Source organism: Daktulosphaira vitifoliae, unplaced genomic scaffold (assembly GCF_025091365.1).
Source record: "Daktulosphaira vitifoliae isolate Bord-2020 unplaced genomic scaffold, ASM2509136v1 Scaffold_4, whole genome shotgun sequence".
Lineage (NCBI taxonomy): Eukaryota > Metazoa > Arthropoda > Insecta > Hemiptera > Phylloxeridae > Daktulosphaira > Daktulosphaira vitifoliae.
The window spans coordinates 5,375,379-5,392,499 of record NW_026099575.1 but is presented as its reverse complement, the minus strand read 5'-3'; the positions used below and the strand labels follow the sequence as shown (position 1 = coordinate 5,392,499).

Here is a 17,121-nt window from a genome sequence, read left to right as displayed (position 1 = left end):
AAAAAAAAAAACACATCTTAGTAAAACCAATACCTTCTCAGCTTCGCATCGAAGCTAAAAATCGTATAATTCAGCGTCAAAATAGATTTCATATGGATATAATACATGTAATATTTATAAACTATGTTCACTAAAAAAGTAATTCATACGTGTGTATGTGATCCAAATTTGATAATTACGTTTATGCGGTTTTAAGGGTATTTGATGAACCAAGACGCTAAAAGGTTGTATGACGATCTCTTATCAAATTACAACAAACTTGTGAGACCTGTAATCAATAACAGTGAACCATTAGCCGTAAAAATCAAAATCAAATTATCTCAATTAATTGACATTGTAAGTATTCTTTAAAATAAAACAATATTTACATTTTAATATATATTTTAGTTAACAATAAATATTTTAATTTTGACTTAATTATTAATAGTTCGATAAAATTGTTAAATGATCATATTTAGATGGAAATACAAATGTATTGTAGTTTAACGATAAAAATAGAATTAACAACAAACACAACATACTATTCTATATTTTGAGATATAACTGACGGGAAAATTATTCACGATAAATTCATACATTAGAACCCTTTACTAGTAATGCTTTTGACGTGTTCAACGATCCATCATTGAAATTATTAACCTAACTTGCATACTTGACTTGATTTCACAAATCCACTGTCCATGTAATTTTACAGTTTATTCAACATTCATAGTTTCAATTTACGAGTGTTTGACTAGTTATAAACTGTTATTTCTAACATAACCTAATAGTTTCCAAAGTATCCTTCACATGAATAAATCTTTCAGAAAGTTATTCTAACATTTATTTTCATTCGCATATACATGTTTTGTAAGACTCCAAATGTGAAATACAAATGGGTCATTTTTAGAGTAAATTTACTGTACATTATATTCGCATAATCTATCTATCGTAACAATTGCTCTATTGCAAATTTAGTATTTATACAAATGCAAAATTCATTTTACTTGATTATCTCGTTAAATTCGCTACAAAAAGAAATATAATAAAAGTAACAGTATATACTGTACTCTATAAGGCCATAAAACTCAAATGACACTTTAATATAAACTCATTTTTATTATTACACAATTGTATCTACTATAAAAAAACCTATATAGATACTATTATCATTTCAAGAGGAATGGTGTGGCCGAGTCGGTAACGCGGCAGTGCTTGACGTGCATTGCCTCGAGTTCGAAACTCGGTCACGGGCGGCTTCATTTGCTGAGCGAGAGATCAGTTCGGTAATTGGAGTCATCATCCCTCTCTCCAACGACGAATAACCACCCGTCGCGAAATATCAATGGTTAAGAAACCTCCTCCTTTGGGCTTATAGAGCGTTAAAATAAAATATTTTACATAAAGAGTTGACACACTACTTTTCATAAGCAACATGTATGAAATTCAGAAAAGTCCTTGGAGTAAAAGCCCTAAAATAACCATTCAATATTTCGGATGATTTTAATCATTATTACATTTAATTACGAACATAGTACCCAGACCATTGGTCCACATAAAATAATAATTATTATCAAAATCATTTTATATTATTGTAATACAATAACAAGTATTAACAAGTATTCTTCAACTTAGTTGACACGCAGCAAAAGAAATTCCTATCTGTTTTTTGGTACTCCTAAGATATTTCCCATTATTTATAGCGGAAGTAGGAAGCTGTGTTAACGTTTTCTCAGACAAAGATAAGTTGACGACAAAGCGTCTCGTACATGTTTACCCATTAATATTTTTTTTTATTTTTCAAAATTCATAAGATATTTTATACGATTAATGTGAATATAAACAATTTTTAAGGGTAAATGATTCATTACATTTACCCCCCCCCTCAAAAAAAAAAAAAAAGAAAAACCTATTTACTACAGTTAAATTTATTATTTTATATTGTAATCTTGTTTAATGTTCTTTATAAAAATTTATCTATTGCTTATGTTAGAAAGAACCATGACGTTATTTCGTACATATTTTAATTTTTATTATTGATCTTAGAACTTGAAACATCAAATAATGACTACAAATCTATGGGTGGAACAAGTAAGATATTATTAACTATAATACTCAATTACTAAAAATTATTTTACTTCATAATTCATATTTAAATTATTTTTTAAATCTATTAATTAAAAGAGTCTAGAAGTGATTAAAGTTTAAGAGTTGTAAATATTTTTATTAATCTTTCGGTTCACAGAACTGGTATGATTACAAGCTAGCTTGGAATCCTAAAGAGTATGGTGGAGTTGAAGGTTTACACGTTCCTTCAGAAAATTTGTGGAGACCAGACATTGTTCTCTATAACAAGTAAGTTAGTGATAAATTTTTACATTTTAATACAATAATCATTTCTATTTATTATAATAAATAGAAAAATACAATAGATGATGAAATTAATATTTTAGTAGCATTTCACCAAGTTCTTAGAATGTACTTTATGTTTAGCGCGGACGGAAATTTCGAAGTAACTTTAGCAACCAAAGCTATTCTCCACTACACAGGCAAAGTAGTTTGGAAGCCACCAGCCATTTATAAGTCTTCATGTGAAATAGACGTTGAATATTTTCCTTTCGATGAGCAAACGTGTGTATTAAAGTTCGGATCATGGACGTATGATGGTTTCCAGGTATTCGATTGATAACATTAAAACTATTAGAAAAATGAGCTTGTAAATAAAATACCAGTTTTTTCATATGAATACACAGAAATAACATAGTATAACATATGTTATTTCACAAGATTTATATTGATGCTGTAGTTGTAAAAACAATACTCCAATGAAATTCTTCAATTCAAAATACATTATTAATACATCACAAATAATAGTACTGAAATCTTTATAATGATATTCAAATGTAAAATTTTGATATAAAAAATAATATTTATAAATAAGTGGCGATTTTACAAAGGTCTCAATAATTAATTTAAATCTTAGTTGATTTTTATTAGTTTTTTTAATTTCAAATTTTATTTTGCAATATATTACAACCATAAATATGATTAAAATTTTCTTAATATTTTTTATTCGATTAGTACTAGAATATAAAACAGTAAAAAAAAAAAAATTGAAGGGTGGAAAATAATTTTACAGAATGCTATGAAGGTACACGTTTAATCTTCAAGAGCCTATTGACCTACATAACTTTAAGCATTTATTTTTCAAGTTGACGAGAATATTATTACGGAAACACTTTGACCGGACAACCGCGACCACTATAATTTTGGTGATAAATGTTAACGTACAACCCCTAGCGTAGGATAAAAAAAAAACAAACGGTTCGATAAAAGTGTCAACCTCGCTTCTTTGAGCTTCTCAATTCCGGCCTATCTTCCTTATGCTCAGAGCCGTTTCGCTTCAGCCCTCGCCTGTTCTATAGAGGATTTTATCTTTGTATTAAAAGGTATTTCTTTTTCGTGCCAAGGTATACCACACGCCCAACGCATGTTTCCTCACACCCTATATACTTTTCTTGGCGGACTGGAAAATTGTATAGCTCTTCTCGTCGCCTTTACGTTGGATCGCCTCCAAATAAGGGATTGAATATAATTTAAACATTCTTTTTACTTTTATATACATTGACTCTATAGTAAATCGAATCATTAGGAAAGAAGTCATTTTCAATAAAAATATTTTGATAAGTCAAAAGTAACACTTAATAATGAATGATGGCAAAGCATATTTATTTACATAGGATTTATATTAGGTGTTCTATGTTATTCTTAAAATAAATGTGTGTATTTTAAAAGATTGATTTCACATGACACCCGTAAATAGAAACTTTGAATTGGCGATAAAAAAAATGGAAAAAGACATTATGAAAATCAAGACTTTCATAAATTTAAATTGGAGGGTGATAATACACTTATAGTCTGATAGATTACATTCCATGCAAAAGTATTAATTTGTTGTTCCTATAAAAAAAGAGGGCGTTCCCGTATTTTTTTAATGTAAGTCAAAATATTTTAAAGAATATTTTTAATGTCGAGACTATAAAGGCTTATGTACTCATAAAAGTAAAAAATAATTTTTCTTTGAAAACGTGTTATTTTAGTGGATGACTAAAAATTACACAATAAAAAATGTCGAAAAATTTCTAATTCTGCAATAAATGTTTTTTGCATTTAATACAACTTAAATATAAAAAAGTTATTCCTCAAGAAGATTGTATTAATTGTAAAAATGTTCGTTTTTCTTGAAAAAAATATGAAATGGTATTAAAAATATTAATAGGAAAATGTTCTCCGAGTATATTAACTAATATTGTATTTAAAAATTCGTCATACGCCTATATTTTTTGGATGTTTGACGTTTGATCACTATAATAGATTGACTTTAATATTATTTTCTTTAAATTTTTTTTTATTTAAGACTATTTTAGATTACTTTAATTTATAATAAATTATTTCACAAAAAAAAAAAAAATGTAATATTATTTCAAAAATAAATCAAGTATAATTTTTTTTCTGATTAGAATTTTATTGTCAAAGCCATTGAAATTTGTGTTTTTCTTTGGAGTCATTTGTAAACCATTCCTAAAGTTTTAAATTCTTGTTGGGCTTTTATACGTGATTTTAAACAATCATTAATATTAATGAGAAACGAATAGTTTATTTACTAAATATAACCTTTCACTGCAATAGTAAACAATCTATTCAAATTATAACATTTCGTTTTTTTCCAAAAACAATTTGCCAAAGTGTTAATCAATATTATAATATATTAAACTTTTTAATAAATTCAATTATAGCTTTATAGTTTCTAGCAGTAATACCTATTAATAATTTTATAATTAGGCTATATAATGTACAATATGATGAGTATACACTTTTTGACTTCATTAAATGGTATTTATTAAATTTGAAAAAATTAAGTACAAAGTGATAAGTGGTCATATACTGTTGACTAAGTGTTTGATACTATTGCGTACTGCCACTTGAATGGAAGCCAACTATGTTACAATAATACTCAACCAAAATCGTTTTACATTATACTTATATTTCCATTTGTATGGGTTACGCGTACAAGTTATCTTACTAATAGGCAATTGACAAATTCACAAAACTGTTGTAACTTATGATAGATTCAAAAAATGTACAAATTATCAACCCATTATTTTTTTCAAATGCTAACATAAAAACATATTCGTATAAAACCATATCAAAGAGAATATTTAAGTAGGTTATAAAGTCTATTTACAACGGACGTGTAGCTTTACACATAAATTTATGTAATCTTTACAAAGTATTTAACATAGATCCTACGATGTAAAAAAGTAATTTGCATCCTAAAGAAAAAAAATTTATAACTGTTTAATAATATATAGTTACTAGAGATAATGTTTAACTAAAATCCTATATATTCATGATCACTTTTGATGAAATTGAGCATAATTCCAACTAAAAATGATTGGTTTGACAATAATGATCAATTTATATTTATACAAAATACAATGGAAAAATGAACTCTCATTATTGTGTATGAAGGTTTGTCTGTTTTTGATTGGTGTAATTAATATTTCAATCTTTAATTTGTTTACGCCATGTTTTTATCAACTACATACATGTGATGTTATTAAAAAAAAAACTTGTTTTCAAAAAATTGTATGAAAATAATAGTTTAATATGAGTTTTAAATTATATTTTTTAATTTTATAGTAAAAATATATTTCTAAAGCACCTTAAATATAACAAGAGTGTACTCTCTAAAAATAACGATGATTAAAAAAATGTCTTACACAACTTGTAATATTAATATCGGCTCTATAAAATATGAATAGTAGTAATCTAGGAGAAGCAATCGCCCATGTCAACTCATAAAATACACTCAGGATTTTATGCATTTATAAAGTTAATTTTAGTCATCCAGAGTACATTAATGATACCCATGTTATTTTTTTAAACACTTAACTGTGTATATTAATTAAAAATTAAATTTTAAGAGACGTATGGGGATCACTCCCTCCAGAACAAAAATATTTCTGTGGTAATGTATACATTTATGATCATTTTTTTACAGATTTAGCCGTCTCAGAAATATTCCAAACAAATTTTTTAAATGCATAGTCACAAAAACTAAATATATAACATAATATTAATTATTTGGGTATTAAAATTAATACATTATATCAATTTACATAAATCTAATGAATAAGATTTTATTTAAAAGTTCCTTCAATCACCTTATTCCAACACCGCTTAATATTTTCATATTTTTACTGGCACTTTATCTGGTCCTACTGCTTTATTCTTTTTCATTGATGTCACAGCCTCCCATACTTCTTTCTCACTAATTAAATCTACCAGTCTCTCGTTCCACGAGATATCCTCTGACGTCTCTTTTGGATACTCCTCATTCAGTAATTTTTCAAAATATTCTTTCCACCTTTTTTTCACATCATCATCACTTGAGAGTACCTTATTATCAACACTTTTTATACACCTTTTATAATGATAATCTTTAGACCTTTTCTTTCTTATCTTTGCAAGTCTATAGATTTCTTTCTCGCCTTCCTTTGTTCCTGGCCTATCATACCTCTTAAACTCCGTCTTTTTACTGCACACTTGGCTTCTTTGCACAAGCGTTTATACTCTATTCAGTCTTCTCTCTTTTTGCTCTTCTGCCATACTTTGAATTGCTTTTTCTTACTTTCTATGATTTTTTGAACGTCCTCATCCCATCACCAGGTTTCCTTGTTTCCTGGCATTCTACTCCTACTCTCACCAACAATCTCCTTTGCAGTATTCTTTACACAACTAGCATATATATTCCACACATCATTTATGTCTTCCTCGACATCCACACCGTCATCTTTTTTATCGTCTTTACAAACTCTTTTTCATTTTCCCTTTCAATTTTCACCACCGGATCTTCGATTTTTCCCCCGTGTTTTTTCAATTTTTGTTTATTCTCTCTCTCTTTCTTCCACATAAAATATTTGATTTGTGATTTATTAGTCCCACTCTTATATATTATATAATGTTCTTCCCTTTTTCTAAAATAAGTATTAACCACAGTAAAATCATACGATTTTGCGAAATCCAAGATTCTTTCCCCAGCCTCATTCTTCCCACTAAAACCATACCCTCTATGTACTCTTTCATATCCTCTCCTCTCATCACCTACATGTTCATTCATATCTTCACCTATCACCGCATCTTCATTGCCAGGTACCCCTTGCATCACCTCATCAATCTCTAACCAAAACATTTCCTTTTCTATTTCATCACATCCCACTTGTGGTGCATAGACACTTAATAAATTCAGCACTTTTTCTTCTAATATAAATTTTACGACCATAATTCTGTCACTTTTCCTAGCTACTTCTTTCTACTACTTTACTTTTCATCACCTCATCAATTATTATCTCTACACCATCCTTTGTACTAGACTTACCTGAATATATTATTTTATAACCCTCATCTATTTCCCTCGATTTCTCTCTTTTCCACTTAGTTTCCTGCACACAACAAATGTTAACTTTTCTCCTCTTCAATACTTCTACTAATTCTTCACTTCTACCAGTTAATGTTCCAACATTCCAAGTACCTATTCTTACTTTGTATCTATCTTTCTCCCTTATACACGAGTCCAGCCTAGAGTTAAGTGGTGATGTCCCTACACCGTTGACACTACAAACGTTGGGTAGACCTGTACACATGACTGGTGAAACAGCTACCGCACAAGTTGTCAGGCTGGTATCAAATACGTTATTCCTTAGGCCTTCTCCGTTTTTAACTACTTTCTGTTGTCCCCGCGTTCATCTGAGATGGGACAATCCGCCTAAGTTTTGTTCAGGATTCCTCATATTTTTTTGACAAAGATTTTTACGCTGGCTGTCAACCTGATACAACCTCATTAGTCGCCTCTTACAACTGACAGAGGTGCCATGGAAGTATTCTAATCCCCTATCTACAGGGAAAACTCTGTTTTTTAACTAATTTTTGTTTTAAATAGATAGATTTTTATTTTAAATAAATAATATGTAAAAAATATTGAGTGAAAACAAGTAATTCCAAAGTTACAGCGTTATAAAATGATGAGTTATTTTCATATCGAATTTTACATAAAAACCGTCATTATTTTCTGATCTCGTTTTAATACATTTGATTTATTTATATATTAGATATGAATTGTTTCTTATCGATTACGATCGATTACAATATCTATAAAAGTTGCTATTATTATTAGCAGTGGGCTTTTTTTTGTATTAAGTTTATTATTTTATTTTTAAGTATAATTTAAATAATTTGTATATTTTTACTCTCCTTTTTCTTCTTCCTTCTTATCGCTAAAGTTCATCTCAGAAAATATGGATAGTATATTTATATTTTTTCAAAAACATATATTTTGCAAGATAATCAGCATAGAATTTTTTTACGCCAATAGCCATGGAGGAATACCTTGGCATGATGCAAAGTGTATCTATTGTATTTGAATATGCCTCAGCTTCAGGGTCAACAAATTTAATAGTGTTTAACCGTTTAATAGATGATTATAACCGCAATCATTTAATCTATAACAAGTCAAAAATGTTTTAACAAAGTTTTTTTAGTTTATTTTCAATAATGATTTCTGTTTATACTCATAAATTTTAATGCCGTTTCCTGTGGCGATTTGGACTTATTGGGTCACTGTACTTTGCATTCCAAAGGGTTTTAATTGATTAGAATTAGGCTAGACTTTTTTCTTTTTGAATTTTAGGGTGTAAACCCTTTCTCGTAAGAGAAATGTAGGGACTCGAACTGGTAACCAGAGTCAGTAGGCGAAATAATCTTTAATTGTTTTAGCAATCATTTATTTCTTTTTAATAAGTTATAAAAAAGAAAGGCCATTCTGCATTGTGCTCGGTTTTGTTTTTTATTTCGTGTAAAATCTGTAATATTCAATAACTTTATGATATTTTTGGCATATTTTTGATTTGTCGACCCGGCAACTTCAAGATACTATAACTTTAAAACCAATTGTTTCCGCTAATTTTTTCAAACAGTTTTAAAAAAACATTTTAAAAAAAATGTAGAAAGAGGTGTCCAGTAAACTAGACGGTTATTCTGAAAATTTTAATGGAATTTTAGTCCTTTATTCCTATTATAATATACATTTTGAAGTTTACACAAAAAAATGTATGTGTAAAAAACTATAAGTTAATTTTAAATTTGCCCGATGTGTTTACAATTATCCATCGAACTTTGGGTAAATATGAATAAATACCTATTTATAGTAATTTATTTTATAAAATATTAATTGGAATTAATAATTGAATAACTAATAATTTGTTTCTTTTTTAAGTTTAACTATTTACAAACTACAAATTTTATAAGCAATTTTTTTCAGTGTAATCGCTGTTACTAATTTCATAATAAATAAATTTATTATTAAAATATTTTCCAAATGTATTTAAGGCGACATTTTGAATTACTGTCAAAAGTAATGTAGTGATACTGATACTCTTTATAAATTAAGGTTTACAAGTGCAATAGTTTAAGCAAGATTTTTTCAAGGGTAGTATCACAACATATATTATTTAACCGTTTTTTATTTGTGCATCATCTAATAAAAATTTTTATTTGCATGCTTACTCAGCATTCTTCGTGTTCTTAAGTCAATCCCGAGTAACAGTATTTTTGTTGAGTACTCTTCTCCCCCTCAAAATCTGCTGCCACTTGCTTCCTAATAAATTTCTCCTAAAATTTATCTAATACACATAACCATCGTATCTACTACTTATACTCTAAATTATGTAATAGTTTCTACATGCCTAAAACGCAGTCAATATTGGCCTCAGTATGTTCTTCTCTGTTCTTCATAGTCAGTTACATATACAAGTCGCACTCCAGATTACTTCTATTCGATTGTCCTCTATTTGCCCTTACACTAACTATCATAGTGTGTAATACGTGTTTCTTCGGCTTCTCTCCTTCAATCCTCCGTTCTCTTTCCGAAACTTTTATTAATATTATCTTTAAAAATTATATCTCGTCAAATTTTTTAATTAAATGCTCGATATTCACTAATGGTACTTTATCAACTGGTTGCTCTTCTTTATTTTTAAACTTAATATTTCATACTCGGCTGTACTCAACCTATCTTCTTATTTTTTTACAATGGATACCTTTCCATCATTAATGCTCTCATTTTTATATTTTCTACTTCAATGAATTTGATTTTTTTTTAAATTTACTATCTTGTCTAATTACCATTACATCTAATCTATTTTAAATTCATCTTTCTCCTTACATTATTATTAAATCATTTATCTACTTAATTTCCAACCCAGAATAAATGAATTGTATTTTATTGTGTGTCGGACCACGCCGGTATATTGGAAACTACTGACCACTTTGAAACATCTTTACTCCTTCCACCTATAAAATTCTCGCTTTGACTTTCTTCGCCTCTTTCAGTAAACAGTTTTCCAAGCTTGGCAAGACAGCTGGTCTGCAGTAAAATTGAAAACTACATGTTGGTATCGCTTGATATCTTCTTCCATTGCTCATTTATTATGGTTTTATAACCATGTGTTACTCAGAAATATCATTTTTTATTAATCTAGACTTAGGTTAGGTCCCTTCCATACCATTCCATCATTCCTTAAATTCCGTTTCCTTCTGTCCCCTACATGATAATGAAGCTCTATACAATTTTCCCCGTCTTGATTATCCTGCTTTAATTAACAGTGTAAATACACATATCTGTTATACCATTATAACATAATATTTTTACTGTTATACTTTTTACTATTTTTTCATAATTGTTGAGCTGATTATTATTATAATAAAGGCTACAAAAAAAAAAAAAAAACCAGCACAGGGGGCTCACGGCAATGTGGTGACATGGCATAGTTGGATTAAGTATAATGATATCTGACAGTGATTAAAATCACTATCAATAAAAAACGCTTCGATACAAATCTTTAGATAGTGTTTAATTTAAAAAATTAGTGTATTATTCCAAACGCTACATGATCTGCTAGTTCCTTATTAATATCTTGATTAAGATAAAGTATGTCGAATGAAAAAGGGATTATTAAAAAATATTATTTCTCATAAAAAATTGTGTTGATCCATACAATTTTCAATAAGTTATAGCATTATAAAATTAAAAAAATAAAAAATAAAATCGAGAATTTTCACACGTAAATAGCATTTGGTAGCCATTTTCGCCGTGAAGACAAGTCCAGAGGTCAAATATTTTTTTTTTAAATTAAAGTATATTACATAAGCTTCAATTTAAGATATATATAAAAGTGTCAGACTTTCCGGAACATTTTCAAAAGTTAAGTTGAAAAAGTTCTACTTTCTACATGCATTTTTAAGATTTAAACCCACCTTGTATATAGGGAAATAGTCCGATTTAAAAAAAAGTATGTCGAATAAAAGATGTACATAAATACTACTTCTCATGAAAAAATTGTGTTGATCCATACATTTTTCAAAAAGTTATAGCATTTTATAGTTAAAAATGTAAAATACAAAATCGAAAATTTTCACACGAAAATAGCATTTGGTAGCCATTTTCACCATGAAGATAAAATAAAGTCCGAAATTTTTTTTTTTCATAATAAAGTATATTACATTAGCTTTAATTTAAGATATATATAAAAATGTCAGACCTTCTGGAACATTTTCAAAAGTTAAGTTGAAAAAGTTAATTTTTTGTAAAAAAGTTGTCATTTTAAATCCCTGCTGTGGACAGTTAAAGGATCAGATATAACAAAAAAATATACCAAATGAAAGGTAAAGACATCAAGCATCTATAAAAAAAAAATTATATTCATATGTTCATTTTTAAAAAAGTTATGGCAGTTTTTAGTAAAAAAAATTGAAAAAATTTTGAAAATTAGCGATTTTTAAATTTGTAATTTTTTTGGAGGTTTCCACCATTTACGGGGAACGAGGGATTTTTTTTCAATTTTTGAGGGTAATTTCTTCGACTAGATACGATTTGTGATCTTTTGACGTATCATTGAAAGACATCGGTTCGGTGAGAGCTTAGAAAAAGTGGTAACAGACACAAAAAAAAAAAAAAAAAACACATCTTAGTAAAACCAATACCTTCTCAGCTTCGCATCGAAGCTAAAAAAATAAACACATCTTAGTAAAACCAATACCTCCTCAGCTTCGCATCGAAGCTAATAAGATAATTATTATCAGTTATAATGCTTTTATTCACTTATAATATTCAAGTTGAATTATTCAACTCTGATATTATAACTGTATTGACTGATCGTTTAAATAGCGTTTAACAAATTGCATATTTACGGTTGAATTTTACCATTTAATAAGTGCATTATAAACCAATGGATTATTCGCTTAACGATTAATCTAATTTTACCAAACATATCATCGTTGGTAAAACATGGATTGACCATTTGATGAATTAATTTCAAATAACTAATATAACCATCGTATATTACGCGTTTATAAATAAAAAATCCACACCTAGGCACACTGGGTAGTTTGGATAAAGAAAAAGAAGAACTTATCTTGTAAACTTATATGTGCAAATGAAAATTTAGATTGTTTTCATTTTTATTTTTTTTAATTTATATAAATATACATTATTATTGATAGAAAATGATATCGTTGTAGGTTGATTTAAGACATGTTGATGAGGTCAATGAATCAAGAGTTGTTGATGTTGGAGTAGATTTATCCGAATTCTGTACTTCAGTAGAGTGGGATATCTTGGAAGTACCAGCAATAAGGTAGACACTTGTTGATTTCTATACTTTGTTTTATAAGCACTTGATTTGGTTATTCAAGAAGATATATACTTAACAATAAACGTGTTTTTTCTTTTAACTCACGTGAATACGTTTATTGTTTTTTTCATACTTAACAAAATATGTTTGTATAATAATTCTTAGAAAATAAAATTATATTGTACGTGGTACACGTACAAGATTTTTTTTTTTTTATGACAATGGCCTTATTTTATTTAATAATTTAATCATCAATAAAAGACTTTAAGATCTTTACATTTAATTTAAAAGTCGTAAAAATAATATGGTTAGTTTTAGAACTAAATAAAACACAGGATATTTGTAACAACACCTAGAATAACTGAACATATCGTTTTTTCCAGAAATGAAAAATATTACACCTGTTGTGATGAGCCGTATTTAGATATTACTTTCAATATAACTATGCGTAGAAAAACATTATTTTATACAGTTAATTTGATTATACCTTGTTTAGGAATATCATTCCTCACCATATTTGTATTTTATCTTCCATCTGACAGCAATGAAAAAGTAACTCTTTATAAAAAATATCTAGTAAAAGTCAAACAATAGAATGATTTTTTAAAAAATTAATTAAATATACATATTTTTTAGGTAACCCTAAGTATTTCTGTCCTTTTATCATTGACCGTATTTTTTCTTCTATTAGCTGAAATTATACCTCCTACGTCATTAGTCGTTCCATTATTGGGAAAATTTGTTTTGTTTACGATGATACTCGATACTCTCAGGTAAACTGAATATAAGGAATAATAAATAAAGATTTCAAGTTTTATATTAACTTTACAGCATATGTGTAACAGTTGTTGTTTTGAATATTCATTTTCGCTCACCCACTACTCACGTTATGTCACCTTGGGTCCGAAGAGTATTTATTCACATTTTGCCTAGAATGTTAATCATGAGAAGACCGCATTACCAAATAGAAAGAGAAAGGTAAATTTAGAAAGAACTACCCGACATTAAATATTAATTAAAAAAATATGTACATCAAATATAATTAAATATGAATAACATTGTGAGACGTAGGGTTAAGTAAAAAGGCTAAATTGAAAGTAAATTCTGAAAATGATTTCACCAATTTTGTCAATGATGCATAGGTGGAAATATAATAAAAATGTTGAGGGGCTAATGGTATATTTTAATATTTTTCCTCCGCACTTTAATATGTTTTTTTGGAACGATAAATACATATAATTAATTTAACACTAAATTTGTCCCCAAACACCAGTTTATTTTCGCTATGATAACTAGTGTGATTCTTTTAAGGTTAGCCATACAATTACTCTTAAAATAATAATTTTTTTTTTACTTTTGTTAGTTAAACATGTATCTCTATTTATCTGTTATAAAATGTTTTTTTATGTTTTATAGGGGTATCAATTAAATTTTTTAAATGGAAACAATTTTTGTACTAGTATTTCAAAAGTTATTAATAATTTGAAGTAATGTCTGGATATACGGAGTGTGTGCAGCTATTTTGTTACTCCTCCTCCGCCTAGGTAAAAAAAAAAATGTTAATAATTTCTGAAATATTTATCCTAAAGTTGTTAAATACAAATGTTGCCTTTAAAAAAAAATAAAGTTGAAACTCCAATAAGACATAAAAGATGAACATAAAAAAACATTTTATAACAAATAAATAGATACATATTTAACTAACAAAAGCCAAAAAAAACTATTGTTTTAAGAGAAATTGATTAACTAGAGTAAATTAATAACTCTGTTTAATTAAAATATGTATACATTTTATCAGTTTAATGGGTGATAGTCACCGAATTATGATGAAAAATTGTCAAAAAATAAATTCACCTGATTCGATGAACAGCACTGATGTATTTTCTGTCAGGTATTATTAATTTTATTAATATCTAAGAAAACTATTTTAAAGACTAGCATTATTTTTTTAAAGAGATTTAGAAAGTGGAATAATTAGATGTTGTGAGATTCATGGTCCCATAGTTGATCTACCTAGTCCAACTGAATCACAACTAAATATTCAACAATCTAAAGGCAAGAAAAAATGGCAAGAATTTCCTGGGCTCCATAAAGCAGTTGGAAGTGCAAGCTTTATCGCTGATTATATAAGAAGAGATGAAGAAGAAAAAAAGGTTACATAGATTATTCTAACTTTTAATATATTCATAAAAGATTAATTTAAGTTTAGATTAAAGAAGATTGGAAGTATGTTGCAATGGTATTGGATAGATTGTTTTTGTGGATATTTACATTGGCTGTAACTGTAGGATCAGCTGGAATAATTTTACAGGCACCATCTTTATACGACAGCCGACTTCCGATTAATGTAGCATCATTGTCTCCATCAATGAATCAAAATTACAATAACATCATGTAATATGTAGAAATGATGATGTTAACTGTATCAAAACTAAATTCTTTAATAATATTAAATAATGTTAATTTATTATAGTAAATTATTTAGTATATTATACTAATTATGTTTTAAATGGTAATAAAAAGCCTTACAAATTTATATTGATCAAAAAAAAAAATGAATTTTAAAGGAGCTTTATTTTAAAAATATTTTATGTAATAATTAATAATAATAAAAATTGTTGACAATTTAGATTATTTTGTAGATAAATAAAAATGTATTTGTTAAGAAATAAGTTGAGACAAATCTAATAGGAAAATTATTTATTTAGTTAAATTAAAAAATATTTCCTAATAATCAAGTCTTCTTCAAATAAAAAAATTTACAAAAGATTCATAAAAATATATGTATTTATTAGTAATTAAAATATTTTTTATACTATATAATGATAGTCAGGCATGTAGTATATGTACATAGATGTATAAATAATAAAATTAAAAGATAGTTTTTGACAAAGTAAAAAATGTTTTGTGATTTTAATTTTTTTTTAATTTGGTTTGATTCAAACCGTAAAATCACTTGTCTTACAAAAACGAAATATGTTGTGTAAGTAAGTAAAAATAAATAATTTATTTATAGAAAAATTGACTACCTTTTAATATACTTGTCAACCTCGTATAAATATTTAAATAAGTCAGACGTCGAACAACTTTAATTAATTTTAAAATGTTACTAAATGACTAATAATTTTGTTGTAAAATGTGTCGGTCCAATTAGCGTTAGCTGAAACTGTTTCAATGGTCTGCTTAATCAATATATCAGCTTCTCTTAAGTAAAATTTGTTGTTATTTACAAAATTTTGAATCTATAATTGATTTTGATTACAGTATTAATTGACTTTAACATTAAAACTAAATTAATATAGTACGTACTTCAATTAATTCTTCTTTAGTCTTCATTTGTGATCCGATTATGCTTACATATTTACCAATTCTATCACCTCGGGGTTGGAAACTAGTGAAAAAAAATATTAAATTATGAATTAATAAAATTGATTAACATTTATTTCAAAACGCCCAAGCTTAAATTAAATAAAAAATAAATTTGAATTAACTTCTTTAACTCACTATTTGTAGATGTCGTCGATTCTTCGGTACAAAAAGTCTTTTGCTACATAAAATCCAACATCGCCACTAGCGACTGAAGAAAATACAGTAATTGCATCTTGTTTACGAATAATAGAATTTTCTCCGATTGTCCAATTCAAATATCTATACGATAATTTCAATATTGAAAAAAAAATGTTTATTATTTAAAATAAAATTATTTCACCTATTAAGTAGCCAAGTCTCAGAACTACATCCCAATGCTGAAAGTAACTTAGCTTTTTCAGTAGCCACATTTGATCGCAGGTATCTTTCCCATAAAAAGTCCCATTCTTCCATACTTCCGTACTTAACTGCTTGACAATAAATATTTGTTTTAAGCTCTTTTGGTATTCTAAATATAATAGAACGCGTTTTTTTATATAGAATTAATAAATTATGTAACCTAGGTATTTACATATTATTGGTACTATCTTCGTCATTTAAATCTCTTAACTCCATCCATTTCCTAAATAGCGACAAGGCTTGATCTGAACAATCCTTCATTCGGTTCCGACAAGCTTCTGATATTACATGATTTTTAAAAAGAACGGGTTCGTATCCTTTTAGTTCTTCAGACATATCTCGAAAACGACTGTAAACTGGTGAAATCATTCGCTGCATGTAACTCTAAAAAATATAATGTTTGAAATAAAAACATTAGAAACAAAACCCAGCACAGTGACATAATTGGGCTCAGTGTAGATGATATAAGACAGTGATTAAAACACTTCGATGCAAATCTGTAGATAGTGTTTAATTTGAAAAAATTGATGGATTATTCCAAAAGTTACATGATCTGCTATTTCCTTATTAATATCCTAATTACAAGTTTTATGATTTATAAGTGTAATATATATATATATATATG

The 17,121-nt window shown here is 27.4% G+C and overlaps 2 protein-coding genes across 2 annotated transcripts in view; one reads left to right on the top strand and one right to left on the bottom strand.

The window, feature by feature from the left end:
- LOC126905127 (acetylcholine receptor subunit alpha-like) overlaps positions 1–15,316 on the top strand; it is a 24,310-nt gene extending 8,994 nt beyond the window's left edge. Inside the window, exons 3-13 of the mRNA XM_050684567.1 lie at positions 197–336; positions 2,026–2,070; positions 2,225–2,334; positions 2,473–2,653; positions 12,616–12,731; positions 13,112–13,280; positions 13,365–13,501; positions 13,560–13,706; positions 14,527–14,619; positions 14,683–14,881; positions 14,938–15,316. Coding sequence (XP_050540524.1) covers positions 197–336; positions 2,026–2,070; positions 2,225–2,334; positions 2,473–2,653; positions 12,616–12,731; positions 13,112–13,280; positions 13,365–13,501; positions 13,560–13,706; positions 14,527–14,619; positions 14,683–14,881; positions 14,938–15,126 — 1,526 coding nt within the window. The 3' untranslated portion in view covers positions 15,127–15,316. The remainder of the gene's footprint in view (positions 1–196; positions 337–2,025; positions 2,071–2,224; positions 2,335–2,472; positions 2,654–12,615; positions 12,732–13,111; positions 13,281–13,364; positions 13,502–13,559; positions 13,707–14,526; positions 14,620–14,682; positions 14,882–14,937) is intronic.
- A 97-nt stretch (positions 15,317–15,413) lies between these two features.
- The window catches only part of LOC126905121 (aminopeptidase N-like), an 11,412-nt gene continuing 9,704 nt past the window's right edge, over positions 15,414–17,121 (bottom strand). Inside the window, exons 10-14 of the mRNA XM_050684552.1 lie at positions 16,669–16,880; positions 16,438–16,605; positions 16,233–16,376; positions 16,038–16,119; positions 15,414–15,970 (exon numbers count right to left, since the gene is read on the bottom strand). Of these exons, the coding sequence (XP_050540509.1) occupies positions 15,827–15,970; positions 16,038–16,119; positions 16,233–16,376; positions 16,438–16,605; positions 16,669–16,880 (750 nt within the window). The 3' untranslated portion in view covers positions 15,414–15,826. The remainder of the gene's footprint in view (positions 15,971–16,037; positions 16,120–16,232; positions 16,377–16,437; positions 16,606–16,668; positions 16,881–17,121) is intronic.